At 37.6% G+C, this 19,954-nt stretch overlaps 1 protein-coding gene and 1 long non-coding RNA gene across 9 annotated transcripts in view; one reads left to right on the forward strand and one right to left on the reverse strand.

Moving 5' to 3' along the window:
* The window catches only part of LOC137011720 (uncharacterized), a 41,265-nt gene extending 36,980 nt beyond the window's left edge, over positions 1-4,285 (reverse strand). For both annotated transcript variants that reach the window (XR_010893515.1, XR_010893514.1), the window contains exon 1: positions 4,065-4,285. This is a non-coding gene — a long non-coding RNA (uncharacterized lncRNA). The remainder of the gene's footprint in view (positions 1-4,064) is intronic.
* xirp2a (xin actin binding repeat containing 2a) overlaps positions 1-19,954 on the forward strand; it is a 44,136-nt gene that overhangs the window by 7,159 nt on the left and 17,023 nt on the right. For 3 of the 7 annotated variants that reach the window (XR_010893513.1, XM_067374804.1, XM_067374801.1), the window contains exons 2-6: positions 11,840-11,936; positions 17,774-17,904; positions 19,228-19,362; positions 19,660-19,728; positions 19,849-19,915. Coding sequence is in view for 6 of the 7 variants with exons in the window: in XM_067374804.1 (XP_067230905.1) it covers positions 11,840-11,936; positions 17,774-17,904; positions 19,228-19,362; positions 19,660-19,728; positions 19,849-19,915 (499 nt within the window). In the remaining variant the exon portion in view is untranslated. Of the gene's footprint in view, positions 1-11,702; positions 11,937-14,187; positions 14,845-17,773; positions 17,905-19,227; positions 19,363-19,659; positions 19,729-19,848; positions 19,916-19,954 lie in introns of those variants that run through there. The other 4 variants (XM_067374802.1, XM_067374803.1, XM_067374805.1 and 1 more) reach the window with 4 other exon arrangements.

Below are 19,954 nucleotides of genomic sequence, written 5' to 3' on the forward strand. Positions count from 1 at the left end.
GATGTAGATTTCTTCATCCTGGTGGTGAAACATGTGTCTGATCGGAAGCTCGAGTCTTGATTCTGAGGGGGTTTTGGAGCAGAATGAGTGAATGGTGTTCCTGATTGAGTGGCTAATTGTTGGCTAGGTAAACACAGGAAGAGGAGAGAGATTGCTAGAGATCCATCTATCGTTTCTATCTGAAACATGACCTCTCCACCCCACGGGGGTTATTAATATTTCATGATCCCTTTGCGTAGACACACACACACACACACTTGAGTCTTTCTCTCTGTCTCTCTCATTCATTATTACTCAGTTAGGGTATACAGAGAGACTGCATGATAAAAGGCTGTCAGAAAGAGACTGAGAAACTTTCATTTCAGACATGAAATCCTTCTCCTGTTATTCATCAACCACTTTAGAACATAAAGGAATACAAATCCTCACATCCTGTTTAAAGTCTAGTTGGATTTTAATTTAGGTTCATCCAAGGTTTAGATAACACTTTTAAACTCTTCAGCTGGCCCAGAGATGTTGTTGTGCATTCTATCCAGTAGAGGTCACTATCAGCAAATGTAATGCTTCTGCCTGCAGAACTATATTAATACTGCATTATTGTCATAATGATCTGATACCTAATCAATGTTTTCCCATAGTATAATTATTCAGTTAAAACTTCATAAATCTGCCTAAAATGTCAACAAGGAAAAGAATGCTTCTTACCGAAATGGAGTAATTGTTTGGATATGTGGTCTCAATATAAACAAATATCTTCACAGTGCTTGAGCTGATCTAATTTCGCTGTTTGTTTCCTTTCAAGCAAATATGTACTTCAGAATTCAAGGAATAGAGTGAAACACTTCAAACACCCTAGTGAAAATACCAGTATAATCCATCATGAATTCCATGGTCCTGGGTCATGCTGGCTAGTGGTTAGTGCTGGTTAGGTATTGGTAGTCCATCATATCGACAGGTTTGCTATTTACCAGCCTGAGTACTGACAAAGTTAAAGAAATATTCTTGGTTCAGTACAAGCTGACAGCTTTGTAACATGCAGTCGATTACCACAAAAAATAACTTCCCTCTGCCTATGAAAACCAATAAAATCTTAGAGCTCTTACAATGAAAGTCAATGTCAAACATTGCTTCAAAAGTATACCTTTGTGAAAAATAAGTGTGCTCATAATTATATTGAATGTTCACTTGTAGTGTACAGTACTTCAAATCTTAAAATTGTAACACTTTACAATAAGGTTTGTTAGTTAACACGAACTAATAATGAACTGCACTTCTACAGCATTTATTAATTAGGGGTTGTATTTGTTAACAGTTAATGCACTGTGAACTAACATGAACAAACAATGAATTGCTGTATTTTTATTAACTAACATTAACAAAGTATTGCTCATTGTTAGTTCATGTTAGTTAATACATTAACTGATGTTTAACTAATGAACCTTATTGTAAAGTGTTACCACTGTGTGTGTGTGTGTGTGTAGATATATATATTTAAAAATAATAATAATGTAAAATGAATGACTTTTATGACTGTTTCTTTACACATAAGTACACTTTTTGTGATTAATGCAAAATTAAAAGTTTTACTTTAAAGTACATTTTAAATCATTATGTTTTAATCTGTTTTAAAAATACACTCTAAAAAATGCTGGGTTAAAAACAACCCAAGTTGGGTTGAAAATGGACAAACCCAACAATTGGGTTGTTTTAACCCAGCGGTAGGGTTAAATGTTTGCCCAACCTGCTGGGTAGTTTTATTTAACTCAACTATTGTTTAAAAATTACTGTATTGCTTAATTAAAATTAACCCAAAGTATGTTGTAAATGAACATTTATTAATGTTCAATGAATATTTATTAAACAATACACATTTATTAAATTGCTTATTAATACATGTATATTAATAAACTATTAAACTATTACATTTATATTCATAAAATATTAAAGCTTATTAATAAACATAAGCTAGCCATATAACAATTTTTAAACAATAGTTGGTTTAAATAAAACTACCCAGCAGGTTGGGCAAACATTTAACCCAACCGCTGGGTTTGTCCATTTTCAACCCAACTTGGGTTGTTTTTAACCCAGCATTTTTTAGAGTGTAGTTGTGCTTTAAAGAACTACTTATTTTGATGTGTTGACTAACATACTAAAGCACATGTAAAGTGCTTGACTATAATTTTAACTGTAGTGTATTATTCAATATTACATTTAAAGGTAAAATACTTCAAAATGTATTAAATTGCAACTTCATTATTACAAATGTATAATTAATACAAATATATTTAATGAAATACATGATAGTCAAGTTTCAATAGAAATATTTAAGTTTACCATAAGTGCTTGTCAGCAGATTCGTCAGTATAACCATATACTTTAAAGTCAAATACGCACTCTAAAGTTCAGCTAATTGCATTTAATAAAAACATACATTTTCACTTAATTGTAATTAACATGCAATTAAGAGCCCAAACACATTAAGTTTATACTTCTATTAAAGTATATTATATACAGAACAAGTGCTCTTTTAAAAGTAAGCTTTCTTTTGACAAGGGTACAGCCACTCAAACATTATAAATGTTTCCTTACCTTGTCTGTGCGAAGTTATATCCAATTTTTCCTGTCATAAAGCTAATAAAATCTGTAACTTTTGCGTGATATGTGCAAACCCACCCACAGGGATTGGTTGGCAATACATAATTATACGTTCATCTGCCTAAAATAATCCCATCACTAAAAGGATGATTTATAATACTTGTAAGTATATTACTTTTAAGTATGACTGATTTTGTTGTTTTTATAAACAAGTCAAAATTATTTTCTGTAGTAATCAACAGCACTGTCAAATGTCAATACAGCATAACTTGTTTAGAACCCCCTGACATTCCTTTAACGTTTAGTTTTGAATAGACATGAACTCAAGCTACAGGCTATAGCTGAGAGTTAACAACTGCCCAGTCACTGCTAAATATACCCTACAAACACAGTAACTTCACTGCTAAATGTGTAGAAAGTATTAGGTGCTGTCATCTCTTTTATAGTTATCCCTGCGCTATGTGTGGAGCTCAGGCTAAAAGCAGCTCCTTGTGACTCTTTCTGGCTGCCTTTAGTGTTAAAAAAGAAAAGAAAAACAGAACTGTCGGTCAAGGCCTGGGGACAATAACTCAGATATTTAGATGTTTAGATGTTCACGCACTGTCACAGGATGTTCGGTATGAGTTCTTGTGTCATCTCAGGTGCGCATGGTAATCATACCATGCCTTCATGCCTTGTTCTGATTACAAACCACCATTCATCATGCTTTCTTTCCTCTGTGTGTGCATAAAAACCTCTCAGTTTGTTTGATTTTAAATTGTTGGTGGGAATATTGTTTGTGTTAGCAAGAAGATGGTTATATATCTGTTTGTGTGTATGTGTGAGAGAGAGAGCTGCCCTGCTTGTTTTTCTAACTCCAGGTCAGTGACTCATGTTTAAATATGTCCACTTATCACAGAGACAGGAGAGTAATGGGAGACTCTCAGTGGCGCTTACAAAAACAGGAAATCCCCTTACATACACAAACACACGTAGGTGACCAGATGTCAAAAATGAAAACCAAGGACATTTCTAGATCAGTGATTCAACATATTAAAATTTCCAATGTAATCATCATTCCAGTTTTGTGTATTTTGACCTTTGTATAATATGAGCAAATGTACTGTGATGAACTAGTATGTCATATAATCTTTAAGAAAAATGCTTCTAAACAGTATCAAATTGGGGTTCTTCATCTTGTAACAATAGCAGAACCTGTTTTGGTGCTTAATAGAACCCTTTTTATAAGGTTCCACAAAGAATCATGATTTTAAAGTGTTACAAGACCGTATTAATGGTGTTATAAATAACCTTTTTAATAAGTTTATCTTCATATTATTAATATAATATTAGTATTATTAATATTATTCTTATATATTATTTATTTTATTTATTTTTTGTTACTCCTCTATCTGCCTGGTCTTATAATATGATTGTTGCCTCTATTTAATTAAATGTATAGATATTTTAAGAAAGAAATCATTTACCTGTTGAGAGTGTGCTGACCTCCAGAAAATCAGTAATGACGTGACGTTGGCAGTTAAAGATTTGAAAAACAAAAATGCGGGAATAAAGAACCCTAAACAGAAACATTTCAGCATATAAAGGGTTCTTCAGGATGATGCGGTTCTAAATAGAACTGTTACTACGTGTAAAGAAACGTTAAAGAACCATCTTTTTTAACCTTATGCGCCAGAGAAACAAGCACGCCACCATCTTTAATAATATTGTCTTTGAACTTCCGTTTAAGCGGTAGCTAAGCAATATATTTCGATGGCATCGCTGTCATAGAATAATTAGCTGGTGAAGAGGATTTACTTGTTGTAGAGTTAATGAAAGTTACCATGAGCTTTGTAATGTTTAAAGCAGATGTCTTAACAAATGTATGTAGACCGGGAAGATTTTAAAACGAGCAGTTCATTCATAAATACTTAAGATCGCTGTGGAAATACAAACCGAAAGACAAAAGACAAGCGCAGCGCGGGAAAAGGGGCGGGGCTTCTGTCATTTGTATTAGTTTTTTAAAACTGTTTCCTTTTAGGTTTATTTTTAGTTCAGTTTTAGTTTTTATTTATTTCCAGTTAGTGTTTCAACTTATTTCAGTTACTGTAATTTCCCAAAATAATTTTCATTTAGTTTAAGTACTTCATCTAATTTATTTATATTCAATCAGCTTTATTTCAGTTGACAAAAATGTTTTTAATAGTTTTTCGATTTAGTTAAATAATAAACCTGCTTGCAACTAATGTTCATCAACTACTTTTTATGTTCAGTAATCTCATTAGATATTATTTCACTTTACAGGCTGTTTTGAATGGATAAGCCACCAAAAATGGGAACATAGTTACCCAAAAAACACACCATATTGTTGTCATTTTGGACATGATTTTTGGTGACATCATGTTTTTGAACACTACCATGATGGTAGTCCCATGGTATTCTTTGAAGTACTTTGGAATGCCATGTAAATACCATATGAACTTAGTACCATTATATGCATCAAAGTACCGTATGACCATCTGATATAAGGACAAACTTAGGGACACACAATATTGGGAAGATCTGTACATGTAAATCCCTTTGGTTTTCAACCTTTGATTGAAAAGTTCCACATGCTCCATTCCTGAATGATAGAGTAAACAAAAAAACATACTATTTAGGAAATAAATAACTAGAATCTGATCATATCTCATTCATTATCTGAAGTTTGTTCAGGTGAATTAACTCACAGCTCTTTTAATCTTTATCCAGGTAAAATTTTAACTGCGTAACTATGGTGAATTCAGGTTGGACATTTTTGCCATTGAGAAAAGTGAAAAAACCTGAGTTCACCATACAGTTTTTGACAGCTACAATTCTGCCAAAATATGGGTGCATTTAAAAACACAATCAAGGTGTTTGACGGCACTGTGACGTTGATGACAACATGAGAAACCTACACGCACGGCTGTTTATTAGAATTCATTTACAGTAGTTAGCCTTTAATTTACTTGCCGTGTAACTGATAAAGTGAAACTCAGCCGTTCAGTGTGTGTAAATGAAACCACCTGTTCTCTGCTGGGCACGGTGATCCTTGACCTCTCGGCTCAGTATTTGTCAGACTCTGTGTGTGCGTCTTATACCAGATGAGCTGAATAGTGAAATGCGACTCCACATGACACAATCAATGTGTGCGTGTCTGCATTAGCATGTGTGGGATAGTGTTGATTTTCCCTTCCTGATGTTTTGAACTACAGCTGCATGAGTATTATAGAAGAGCTGATCTCTCTCTCTCTCTCTCTGATTTGATTTGCAAATTGTTTTGTAAAACAAAACAGACAGAGAGGGGTAAAGGAAAGAGAGCACTAGATAGCGAAAATAGAGTTTCATCCAGTTTTTACTGTATGTGAGTAACATGTATATCATGTGATGTCTGTATAGCTGATGTGTGTAATGTTTTTTTTTAGGGTTAATAGAAAAGTTCACACGGAAAAGAAAATTATGTACTTACCCTCACGTCATTTGTAAACCACGAATTTTTCTTCCGTGGAACACGGATATGATTTTCCATACAGTTAAATTCAATTGTTACCACAGCCATCAAGCACGATTTTCAAAGCATGATGAAGTCTGTTCCTCACAGTTATTATATGACTTGAAATAAGTCATATGGACTACTTTAATAAGGCTTTTATAGGTCTTTTTTTTTTTTTTTTTTTAATGTTTCTGGTTCCCTTCCAATAAAAGCAGCTAAATTTGCTAAATTTCTTTGAGTTTAACCACATATAGTCTTAAAAGAAATGCAGTGACAATAGTATGCTAGTAGGAGACCTGTGTAATTTAAAGGGTTAGTTCACCCAAAAATTAAACATTCGGTCATTAATTACTCACCCTCATGTCGTTCCAAACCTGTAAGACCTTCGTTCATCTTCAGAACACAAATTAAGATCTTTTTAATGGAGTCTGACAGCTTTCTGTCCCTCCATTGACAGTCTACGCAACTACCACTTTTCAACGCGCGTCCAATGTCTGTGTCAAAGTGCTCTCGTGAATGCATGTCAGAGATTAAGATTTTGTAAATAAAGTGGTGTTTTATGCGCAAACAAAGCACTTGCGTCACTTCATAAAATTGAGTTTAAACCACTTGCGTCACATGGATTACTTTAATAATGTCTTTACTACCTTTCTGGGGCTTGAAAGTGGTAGTTGTAGATTGTAGTGGTAGACTGTCAATGGAGGGACAGAAAGCTTCAGATTTCATTAAAAATCTCTTTATTTGTGTTCCAAAGATGAACAAAAGTCTTAAGGGTTTGGAATGACAATTGGGTGAGTAATTAATGACAGAATTTTCATTTTGGGGTGAACTATCCCTTTAAAATATTATCTTTTTATCTATAATATCTTACATTTACATGACAATGATGTACTAAAAACTACACTCTAAAAAATGCTGGGTTAAAAACAACCCAAGTTGGGTTGAAAAATGGACAAACCCAGCGATTGGGTTGCTTTAATCCAACTGTTGGGTTAAATGTTTGCCCAACCTGCTGGGTAGTTTTATTTAACCCAACTATTGTTTGAAAATGACTATATGACTGACTTAAAATGAATCTAAAATGAAATTAAAATGTTCATTTATCAAACATATTAATAAATGTTAATTTTCAAGATATTTTGGGTTCATTTTAATTAAGCAATACTGTAATTTTTAAACAATAGTTGAGTTGAGTAAAACTACCCAGCAGGTTGGGCAAACATTTAACCCCACTGCTGGGTTCGTCCATTTTCAACCCAACTTTGGTTGTTTTTAACCCAGCATTTTTTAGAGTGTAAGAAGTTTTGGTGTTCACTCTTGTGGTGTAAATAACTGGCCAAAACGCATGAAAAGTTTGTAGTGGTGTAGTGTAAACACCCCCTTAGCTTAATATGCAGAGACAACTGTAAGCTTGGCTGATTCCCTTATAAAGTTTAAAAACATTAGGCTAGGCAAAGCAATTTTATTTGTATAGCACATTTCATACACAATGGTAAATCAAAGTGCTTTACATAAAGAAGAACCAAATACATAATAATAAAAATGGAACGCATAAGAAATAGAAATAGCGGAATTCTTTGTTTTTACTGTTATCTGGATGGAAGAGTTAGGATGGTTTTTGTTGTCCATCAGAGCGGATCTAAATGGATCTTCCTCACGCAGAGGAATAACTATTTATATTTGTCAGGTAGCTGTGTGTTTAAACAGTACTGTAACGAAGGGGACTCACAGGCAGGGATCCAAATGCAGCGTTTACTAGAAGTAAGAGTGGTCGTACAGGCAGGGTCAAAACAGGAACAAACAGGAGCAGTGAGGAACAGGCAGAGTCGTAGTCAAGGGACAGGCAAAGATCAGGACAGGCAGCAACGGGTCAAAAACAAGAAACAGGCAGGAACGATAACAAGCAGGCAGACAGGATAGAAACGCTCAGAAATGATACAATGGTAATCAAGACCTCGCGGTGAGGTGGTGTGAGTGAAAGTCCTTTATAGTCCTGTTAATGTACTGCAGCTGGGTGTGGTGATTAGTGATAGTGATTGGTGGAGTGAGTGCAGGTGATTGGCAGAGAGGATTATGGGTAATGTAGTCCGGGAACTGACAGGAACAGACGGTGATCATAACATAACGCCCCCCTCCCGGAAGGCGCGTCCTCGCGGCGTAAAAGGAACAGCTAGGGAGGGGGGGTGGGTGCATTGGGGACCTGCATGCAGAAAGGAACAGGGTCCCCAATGCAGGTCCAGGAACTCGGGCAGCCACGGAGGGTCAGGTGCCACGGGCAGCCACGGCGGGTCAGGAGCCACGGGCAGCCACGGAGGGTCAGGTGGCTTGAGCAGCCACGGCGGGTCAGGTGCCACGGGAGGCCACGGCGGGTCAGGTGCCACGGGAGGCCACGGCGGGTCAGGTGCCACGGGAGGCCACGGCAGGTCAGGTGCCACGGGAGGCCACGGCAGGTCAGGTGCCACGGGAGGCCACGGCAGGTCAGGTGGCTCGGGCGGCCACGGCGGGTCAGGTGCCACGGGAGGCCACGGCAGGTCAGGTGGGTCAGGTGGCTCGGGCGGCCACGGCGGGTCAGGTGCCACAGGAAGCCACGGCAGGTCAAATGGCTTGGGTAGCCACGGCAGGTCAGGAGCCACAGGCAGCCCTAGCAGTTCAGAGGCCGCTGATGACCGCGGCCGTGCAGGGTCCCCACCCACAAGCTCCCCACCCTTAGGTATACTGCCCCCCCCAAAAAAGTTCTTGGGGATTTCAACGGGGACCGTGGCGGGTTTGTGGGCAAGGAGATCGGGCGGCGCCGGCCGGGCAAGGCGTTTGGGCGGCGCCAGCAAGGCAAGAAGCACAGGTGGCGCCGGCAGGGCAAGGAGCACAGGTGGCGCCGGCAGGGCAAGGAGCACAGGTGGCGCCGGCAGGGCAAGGAGCACAGGTGGCGCAGGCAGGGCAAGGAGCACAGGTGGCGCAGGCAGGGCAAGGAGCACAGGTGGCGCAGGCAGGGCAAAGAGCACAGGTGGCGCCGGCAGGGCAAGGAGCACAGGTGGCGCCGGCAGAGCGAGGAGCTTGGGTGTAAGAAGGGGAAGAATAGAAGGAGCCTTCCTCTTCCTCCTCCTCCTCCTCTTCCGAGGATGAGGCGATGGTTCACCGGTTGGAGCGTGTTCAGGAGCAGACTCACTGGCTGAAGCGGGTTCTGGAGCGGACTCAATGGCTGGGACGCCCCCCACATCCTTGAGCACTGCAGGGGCGGCCATCTTGCCCGTGGGCACTGGCAAAGCAGCCATCTTGTCCAGCGCGTCCAGGGCGCTTGAGAGCGTTGCAACCGGCGAACTTGAGAGCGTTGCAACCGGCGAACTTGAGAGCGTTGCAACCGGCGAACTTGAGAGCGTTGCAACCGGCGAACTTGAGAGCGTTGCAACCGGCGAACTTGAGAGCGTTGAAACAGACGAACTTGAGAGCGTTGAAACAGACGAACTTGAGAGCGAAGCGGCAGCCGGGCTTGAGTGCGAAGCGGCCGCCGGGCTTGAGAGCGAAGCGGCCGCCGGGCTTGAGAGCGAAGCGGTCGCCGGGCTTGAGAGCGAAGTGGTCGCCGGGCTTGAGTGCGAAGCGGCCAGTTGATGCCTTGGAATGCCAGCCGCTCGCGCTGAAATCAGCGGTGGGTCAACCACACTGGAACGTAATCCTTGCCGTTTTCTGACTGATCTAGAGACGTGACGTGGCTCTGGGCGATCAGCGGCGACGTGACATTGCTCTGGGTGATCAGCGAAGGCGTGACGTTGCTCTGGGCGATCAGCGGCGACGTGACATTGCTCTGGGCGATCAGCAAAGGCGTGACGTTGCTCTGGGCGATCAGCGGAGACGTGACTTGACTCTGGGTGATCAGCGAAGACAGGACGTGGTTCTAGGGGATCAGTGAAAACGTGATGTGATGTTGTCGTGACCGCCATTATGTGAGTGTTCTTTGATGCAGCGGCCATTAAATGATTCACTGCGGTGTCGTATTTCCCCTCGACACCCACAGTAAAACGTGAACCAACGGTAAGCAGGGCAAAGTCCAAGAACTCCACGAACGACCCTCGGGGACCATTGGTGAGTAAATAGTCCTTAAGTGGTTCGTTTAATCCATAAGTGAAAAAGTCAATGAGGGCACAGTCAGGTAGATCAGATAGGTGGGCAATATCCAGAAACTTCTGAATATGTGCCTCCAGGGTACAGTTACCTTGACGAAGGCTGACCAGACATATTGCTGGGTCCATGATGAAGGCTGGACACACTCGTATAAGCTGCTGGATCGTAGATGGCGAGGTCTTCTGTAACGAAGGGGACTCACAGGCAGGGATCCAAATGCAGCGTTTACTAGAAGTAAGAGTGGTCGTACAGGCAGGGTCAAAACAGGAACAAACAGGAGCAGTGAGGAACAGGCAGAGTCGTAGTCAAGGGACAGGCAAAGATCAGGACAGGCAGCAACGGGTCAAAAACAAGAAACAGGCAGGAACGATAACAAGCAGGCAGACAGGATAGAAACGCTCAGAAATGATACAATGGTAATCAAGACCTCGCGGTGAGGTGGTGTGAGTGAAAGTCCTTTATAGTCCTGTTAATGTACTGCAGCTGGGTGTGGTGATTAGTGATAGTGATTGGTGGAGTGAGTGCAGCTGATTGGCAGAGAGGATTATGGGTAATGTAGTCCGGGAACTGACAGGAACAGACGGTGATCATAACAAGTACCCTTACAGACAAATCTTCCTGTCAGAGCTCCATCCAGGGATAACAAATGCTTACTTCCTAATTTTCCCAGCTCTTTCAACCAGACAGCAAGATTTAAAATGCATTAAAAGTCAGAAATAAAAAGATGATACATAAAAGATTGATATAAAATGCATTAAAAATGAAATAAAAACAAGAAAAAGATAATACATATAAAGTAAAGTGCAAACAGTTCAGACATAGCACAGTGCTCAATCATTAAATGCATAGATAAAAAGATATGTTTTGAGTCTGGATTTGAATGTGGCTGCATTATCAAAACATGACCTGACACAGCAACTTTGACACAACCAGTGAGCTCATCCTAAACTCCGTACTGTTGTTAAAGTTGGACATCTTCATTATACATGTTTGTTTAATTATTTGTCATTAATATTCAAAAAGCAAGCGCACAGCCAATGATGATGATTAGACACGCTGAGCTCTTTTTGATGCATGTGTGCATGCTATGCAAATTTAGCAGCTTTGAACTGTTCAGATACTTGCAACAAAATAAATCAAATATTAAAATATTGCAAAATGTTCTATTATTTCACTTAAACTCAATGTTGTTGGTTTATAGTTTTGAGCTGTGTGTTATGGCAGAATGTTTGCTTTCGATGACAGTGATGTCAAAATGATGTACACACTGGAAATACATTTATATGTACTGTATAAATATATTTCCTTTTCTATTTATGCAAATATACTTTACAGTTGGCCATTTATTTCAGTGTTCTCTATCTCCTTCCCCATTCATGTTCCTCTTTCAAGGCCATTTCTATTGACCCGGTGACAGCTTTCAAGCTTCAGGTGAACTCTTGCTTATATAACACAAAACTGAGTCTTGTTGATATACTGTTAATGATAGACCAAACAAACACACACACACGCTTCAACACAGTCTCTCTGTTCTGAACTTTTGTTCAATGTCTCGTGGAACGCAAATGAAACACGTACTAGAAATTGTTCTTTAACCACACCTGCCTCTCTCTCTCTCTCTCTCTCTCTCTCTAGGAAGTGAGTGGTTCACATTCATCCAGCGGGAGAGTTGCAGACAAATATAGTGGTGTAAGGGAAAAAATGTCAAATCAGGATTCAAACTTTGGAAACTGTGAGTATTTTTTGGCTTTTATGCTACAGTAACTCAGTGTTTTTAAATTGAACACCAGATTTTTTGAATTCACCCTAAAGATGTTTATGTTTGGCTCTATAAAGTCTGATTCAGGAACTTTTACACTCAAACATTTGTGATCTCTTGTTTCTTATGTGATTTACATGTTTGTGACAGTTCAGTGTGTGTGTGTAAAAGTGGCATGATTAAAGACCACACATTGCTGTCTCGCATGATGACAACTGTGATGACAGACTTCAGCTTTAGTGCTCATGCATGCATATGTGTACGTACTGTGCATGTATTTGGACTTCTGCTGCAATCTTGTTCTTAAAAGGCACTGGTTTCTTTTACTTTGAGTTTAATCAGATACAGGATGTAGTCTTAAAAGTACCTCTACTATAACTTTATTTTACAATGCTCATATGTTTTGAAATGCAGTGACAATAGTATGCTAGTGGGAGGCCTGTGTAATTTAATAGGATTGTTTGACAGGTGAGCTGATTTGTGTATGGTCAGTGTCTACATGTGTCTCTCTTTTGTTATCCCTCTTTCATTCTTTAAATCGGGCTATCAGCTTGTCTTTGAAATAGATAACCTTGTTTATGACCAGTCCACATTCACACGTTCATATCCTACTCTGGAAATGTTGTGTTCATCCCTGCATTCTCTTGAGTGTTGGTATCTGGTATCTTTTGACACTTCTGATGCATGGCTTTAGTGCTGTCCAGGAGCAAAGGAGGAAATTCTGATTGCTATGATTATATCATTACAATATTTTTTCCTACTTTCTTTCTCTACACTTTCTCTCTTTTTATTAACCCCTTAGCTATCCCAAGTAGCGCTTGGCACTCTTTTTTTTTTTTTTTTTTTTTGCATTTTTTATTATCACATATTTTATTAATCATCATAAATTAGGTATCATTTGAAAGCTTACACCTTCAGTATTCATCCTGTGAAAAACATTGTGAAATTGGACATTGTTTTACCACGGAAACAGTACTTAAATTCCTTTTAGCGGGATCCTCCCTATAGTGTACGGTGTCATGTTTCATATTACAAAATGTATTTTATAATCAAAACTTTTTCTAATCTTTTTTTTAAAACAAATTGTTGGAAAGGTCTGAGACTCAAGTTTCCATATTTGGTGAGTGTTTTGTGATATTGTGACAAATGTATTAATTTGTGACATAAAAAAAAAAAAAATTCAGTAGTGGCTATTTTTGGTACAGCGCCTAAACAAAATCTCATAGGAACTTCAATTTTTGTGATATCAACTTCAAATCTGAAGCAACTTGGTTATACATATGCCTTAGCATTTCTAAGGTAAAAAATTATTTAGTAAAATATAAATTTTGTATAAAATAAATACTGTTTGGTACAGTACATTTGCTTTACAGTAAATTAAAACTTCTATAACTTTTTTATACATTCACTTCAGCAATAATATGACGAGTGTATTCTTTAAAAAGAGACCAACCTTAGGTTTGTATTCCAATATTTATAAGAGGATAATTTTCTAACCATATAAAAAGCACACAGCATCAATTTGGCCAAAAATTCTATTTCATCTGAACAATTACGACATCAAATACAAAATTAAACAGATGCTCAACTATTAATATTTTAATGTAATAAATAATAAAATATATAATTTTTAAAAGTTATTTATATATATATATATATATATATATATATATATATATATATATATATATATATATATATATAGACTCTATATATATTATATATATTATTTAAAATTTTGTAGAATTATTTAAAATAATTGGCTGGTCCCTCTGTTAGATTATACAGTTCTCTACTGTCTGTAAATGATTTTTTTTATATTGAAATTGTTTTACTGAAATTGTTTTTTGCCATTTCTGTCACTTTGAGTGACCAAAATCCTCGCTATTTTCTGACCCTGACGGCAACACATACAAACTGTCACCTCCTGTGATCCCCTTTAAATGGAAAAAGTTCTCTGTCATTGAAAATTGTGTTCATCATTTATTAACCCTCATGTTGTTCTAAACATTGTTTTTTCCATGGAACACAAAAGGAAAATTTCCGAAGAATTTCCCATACAACTTTCATAATATCCATGTCTTTTAGGCTCCAAAAAAATAACAGAATAGAGGTAGTCCATATGACTTGTGCTCTATATTCCAAGTCTTTAAAAGTAACAGTCCAAAATTTAAATCATTATTCACTGATTATCTTTCTCTCAATTATCCGGTCTCAGTGGTTCTTTAGTTTATTGAGATTATCAGCGAGCTGTTCCTTACACAAATCAATCTAATGGCTTCAGAAGACTATGTGTTGTACTTTAATGATACATTTATGTATTTTTTGTGTGATTTTTGGAGCTTTACAGCTGTGGTCACTATGAGCTGTAATTGTAAACTGAAAAAGATTTACTTGTAGATTTTAGGAAAATTAAAAAGAGAGAACTATATTTTGATGAACTATTCTTTTAATAATTATGCAAATTTTAAGACACGAATAGGGATGTTAGTGCATTTTATTAAAGCCAAGGATGAATGACCCTAAAATCTCTCAGACAGCAGGGTGCCTCTCCCCCTCAGTGTGTCTGTCTGTCTGTCTGTCACTCTGTGACTTCAGGTTAAGGGCATGTTGAGTAGCTTATCTAAAAAAAGGCCAAGCAGACTGGCAATCTTTTAAAGAGGAGGAGGGTAATGGTAGGGGCCTCTAAAATACAACCAGCTGTCTCTGCCCTCCATCACTCTGAGGTGAACCGGACAGTAGACTGGAGCTGGTCTCCAAACATACACTCAGACTTTCACACACGGACGCTGGGTGTCTAGGGGTCTCCAGGTGGGATTTGGTGTCCAGGTGACACTATAGTATCGTTGAGGAACCGAGAGGAAACGTCAGACCACTATAGGTGAGTGTGGTTCGACAGAAGTGGTTTCTGATGTACTGTAAAAAGTCTGTTGTACGTGTTTGTTGCTCATCTGGAAGATAATTTAACCAATTTTGATAATGAATTATAGTAATCAGTGCTACTCAATAATTCATCATTTGACAATAATCTCAATTTTCTTTTTTTTTTTTTGAATGGTAAATTGGGTTGAGATGAACTGAATAAGTGAAATATATTTCCAGGTTAGTGGCGCACTTGCACGTGTTTCGAGAGCGCTCATTAACAATGCATGAAGAGGACACATGGCGTATTGTTACATCATAATTGAGTTGAACAAAATGAATATTGATGAGTATTTATGTGAACAGAAAGTAACAAAAGGGTTCTTTTCTCGTCATCTATAAACCGAGCAATTTTCCAATACCTTGTTCACTGGCCTATTTTTGGGGTTTTGGGTTTTAGCAATTCTAAACTCATCCTGCTTTTCATTGTACAATAGTAACAGTTTAATGTATTTAAAGAAAACTGTGATGACTGGATTTAAAGTTATATGAACAATTATGTGAAGAAAAATGGAAAATGAGATGAGTGAAACATGTTGACTGTATAAATTGTCTTTATCCTAATGAGCATTTTGGATGCTTTAAGACGTTGAGTCTCATATATGTCGACTCACTCCATGAGTGTCTCAGAATAGAGTCCCAAAGACTGGACTTTCTGAATTTAGCCTGTAAGCTACTGCTGCATTCCATAGACTAGAGTCTAGAATATTACAGGCCTTCTGACATAATGCTAACACATACGTGTATTAATACGCAGCACATTTAGTAGACATCTAACACATTTATAGAATGCTAATACTGAACCAAACCCAAAGCAGTAATTTATGTCAATCTACACTAATGCCTATTTCTCTTTGTCATAGGTGACAGAGAAAGGCAGATAATACTGTATTATTAGAGAAGTAGAAATATGAACGATGGACAAGTGACCGATATAAAGATTTCCTTGGCTTTGCACTTTAGGAAGTCACTCTTCCTGGTGCTCCTCACTCTCTCTCTCGCTCTGAAATATGAAACTAACGGGCCTTGGTTTAAAATAAGTCTTCTTTAATTGCTCTCAGCACTGTGGTTACTTCACGTCATGGTAATGTGCAATAGTCTCGAATGCCGCCAGCCCCTGCGGTTCTAGATACTTGGAGGTTTTCTGGAATGTTGAGCCTTGCATCGTCCATCCTCCCCGCTGATGTCTTTCTCTTACCATAATGACAAACGAGTGCGTGATCCCACATCGTCTCTGTGTTTGAAAAGTGTCAGATACCCTTAGGTGTAGAGTTTCTGTTCAACAGCTACTAAAGCCTGCTTATTCTGGATCTGAATCATCTCTCTCCCTCTGCTGGCTAGCTTTACACTGGCATGCTCTGAATAACTGCTCTGCTAAAATTAACGGTTCAGGGAACATATCTTGGTCACATGGTGATACGGTCATGCTTTACTGATGCAAGAAAAGCAGTGTGGTTGTGTGACACAGTACAAAGATCTGGCTTGAAATAATCCGCAAATAGCATTGCAGTACATCCTCCAGTGGCTCTTATTTTTAACGGTTATGGACAGAAGTCAAATATTTAATGAAGAATTTAAAATGTGCAACTATTAAAAGAGTTACACTATGGAACAGTGGGGTTCTATGTGGAACCCTAAGGTTATTGTCTCAGTTTTAAGGAATCCTTTATGCCACAAAGGTTCTATATAAAGCAGAATGTCTTAAATGATGCATAATACTTTCATGTTTATCAGGTTATTTAATTTTTTTTCTAGTGATAAAGTATGTTTATGAGCTGTGTAATTCATAAAATTTAATGAAAAAAAAAAAATTAATGAATTAATAACTAAATCCCTAAAATAATCCCATGATGGAAACCCCTAAAAGGTTCTATAAGCATCTGACAGAACTCTTTCAGGTTCTATATAGAAGCTTTTCTTCTAAGTGTGTAGTATGTGTCTGTCTAGAATGTTGTGACATTTCATTCATAATTCATCATGGCATACAGTTTTGTGTTTATTGTGTTCTTACATGTGTTAAGTGACTTCTTAAATTATTTTAAAGCTATTTTACAAATATTGAATATGAAAGGAATTTCTATGAATACATGCTACAGTATTATGAGCTAATAAGAACCAAAATCATGAGCATTTTACAGCAACCTTGTACATCAACCACCGATATTAAAATTGACAAGATACTGACAAGCCAATAATTAATTTTCATGTCATGGCCCATAAATGGCCAATATTAAAATTCTACACCATGATGTGTAAAAAAATAGAAAAATAAAACAAGAAAAAATAAAAAAGTTTTAAACGCTTCAATTAACTTTATAATAAAAAAAATGAAATACCATTTTAATTTTTTTATTTCTGCTAAAGATTATTGTGGTGTTATAAAAAATATTTTAAATGAGTCTGAAATGACTCTGAAATGAATATCCATTATTGACAGATACCACTAAATTAGAAAAAGAAATCCTAATATTGTTACTGATATATATGGTGACATTATATTGTGCATCATTAGCAATATGTGTAAATGACCTTATATGTGTACAACCCTTACCAGAGCTGGAGGTGGTGATGGCTTGGATGATCAAACTTCGAAAACAGTGATTGATGTGAACGACGTGCATGCTTTATGACATCATTCCTCATCTTGTCACTAGAGCCATCTATAGACTGAGAGACAGAGAGAGAGTCAGCATTAGCTGTCACAATACATCCCTGTTGTCAGTTTGGCTTTGTCTGGCTAAATTTACTCTTAAAAAATGACAGATGAGTTTCCCTGAACCAATCATGAGGCCTGAGTCAGGGTATAGAAATGCATCTATTTATGTTACAGTTTCAGGTTTAATAGCGAATGATGTACATGCTGCAACCTGAGTGTTTGTGTGTTTCAGCTGCAGGCAGCGCAGGTGTTTCACAATCAGGAGAGACACACGCTGACGGTGAGACTGAGACCTTGCCTCTCAAGCAGAGACTGGCCCTATACCAAGCTGCCGCTACCAAGGAGGAGAGAAGCCCATCTGTGGTATTTACCAGCATGAACACACACACACACACGAACATAAACTACCCTACAGACTCATATACCTGTAAGATTTCTTATTTACTGTCTAAGGCCTTCCACTTCCTGTTTAATACAATTCTGTGAAATTTCCTTTTAGCCCATGTAAGCGTGCAGCACTTATTGGCTATGTAATACATAACAGATGCATAAAATAAACATTAAATTGATTTACATTTGTTTGATCCCATGTGGGAATTTGAGTTGCATTAAATAAATTGAGAAGCCAGTTACTGGATGAAGTGGAGTATGACATATGAGCCCTAAACAGATAAAGAGAAACAGGCTAGATCTGTAAATAAATCTGTGTTTGTGTACTAACCACCTACAATCATGGAAAAACATTTCATCAGTTGCTTGTATTTTATAGAGCTGTATTTTAAAAAAAAACTGTTGTTTTAGTATCACTGATATACTATTATAGTTTTTGTTAATATTTTAATTACATTTTATATTATCTGTTTTCATTTTAATTTCAGTTAAAGTTTTAGTAAATTTGTTGTTTTGTGGTTATTATTATTATTATTATTTTTTAAATATGTCTGTGCATTTTTTAAGTTTTAGTTTATTTTGACTTAGTACTTTAATTTAAACTAAATGAAAATGAGAAATATTTCCTTGGCAACTAGCTGAAATAAATTATAAAAGTTTAATTTTTTTAAATATTTTATTTCAAGTAAATGATTTTTTTATGGTTTTAGTTAATGATAATAACCCCGCAGTAATGGTGTCAATTTGTAGGTCAGTCTGGAAGGTTCTGGAAGGTGGTCTGCCCGTTGTGAAATCCCTGTGGTTGAAAATTAAATATCAAATATGTTTTGATTGTTTGCTATTGCATAATTGAATAATAAATTATTAAGAATAACGAATAATGATATGACTTATTAAATGATAATTTGTGTTTCGGCTCTAATAAAAGAGGAGATTAAGACTTTGTTTTCAACCTTGTAGTGCCCCCTAGAGGAGAATGTACATCCTGATTTTGCCAAGTTGGACACGTTCCTGGGTCAACATATTTTGTTGATCAACATTCTGAAAATTTAATCATTACCATATCTCTACCCCTAAACCTAACCCTACCCATAAGATAGCACTAAAATCAGAGGAAAATGATAGGTGAATAATACTGATGTGGAAGCACCTAATCCTGGTTGTAAGCCTAAACTTGACATGTCCCTCAAATCTGGTTGATTGGAATGTTGCACTTGGTTAAATCAGGTTCTGCAAGGAGAATCATGTATATCTATATTTATGAATGTGTCTGAGCAATTTATTATGTGTTATAAGGTCATGGACAGCTCTGAGCCGTGCTCTCTGCCAGGCGGACTGGCCAGCGTGAAGAAACAGTTTGAAAGCCATGAGCTCAGTTCCTCTTCTGCATCCCAAAGCACAGTTACACAATACCACTACCAGCAGAGACAGGTACAGCAAAGAGCAAACAAGAACAATGGGATCCACAACACACACACTCGATTCCACAAAAACACATTCATAGACTTTAACAAGACTTGATGAAAGAGTACAGTTTGCAATGTTACTAAATCCACTATTTGGCAATTACCAGTTGTGCATGCAGTAAACACCTTTCTGATTCCACAATGTTTAATTTTCATATCACTAGGCATTGAGCAGTGCTACGCTGTTGGTTATGCATACTAACAGGAGTGAGTTGCATATTGTGTATGTTTGTTTTACAACAGATGTTCTCTGTCTTAATAGCAGGTGGTGAGCTCATCAGAGGTGATGGTACGAAGCAGTGTTAAAGAAAGTAGCACCTCAAATGCTCAGGTATATCCACACAAGATAGGATATAAAACCTAATACAGTTTTCTAGAAAACCTATATTTTGGGGTTAGGCATTCTTTTTATAAGGTCTTAAATTATGAAGTGTCACTGTTTTCATGTTAGGTTTCCCTGGACCAGAATGTTCATCAGAGTGTGGCCTCAAGTTTTGGGGATCATTACGATGAGAAAGGTAGTGCTGTGCAGAATTATTTGTTTTAAATAATAAATT

Source organism: Chanodichthys erythropterus, chromosome 21 (genome assembly GCF_024489055.1).
Source record: "Chanodichthys erythropterus isolate Z2021 chromosome 21, ASM2448905v1, whole genome shotgun sequence".
In the NCBI taxonomy this organism is placed as follows: Eukaryota; Metazoa; Chordata; class Actinopteri; order Cypriniformes; family Xenocyprididae; genus Chanodichthys; species Chanodichthys erythropterus.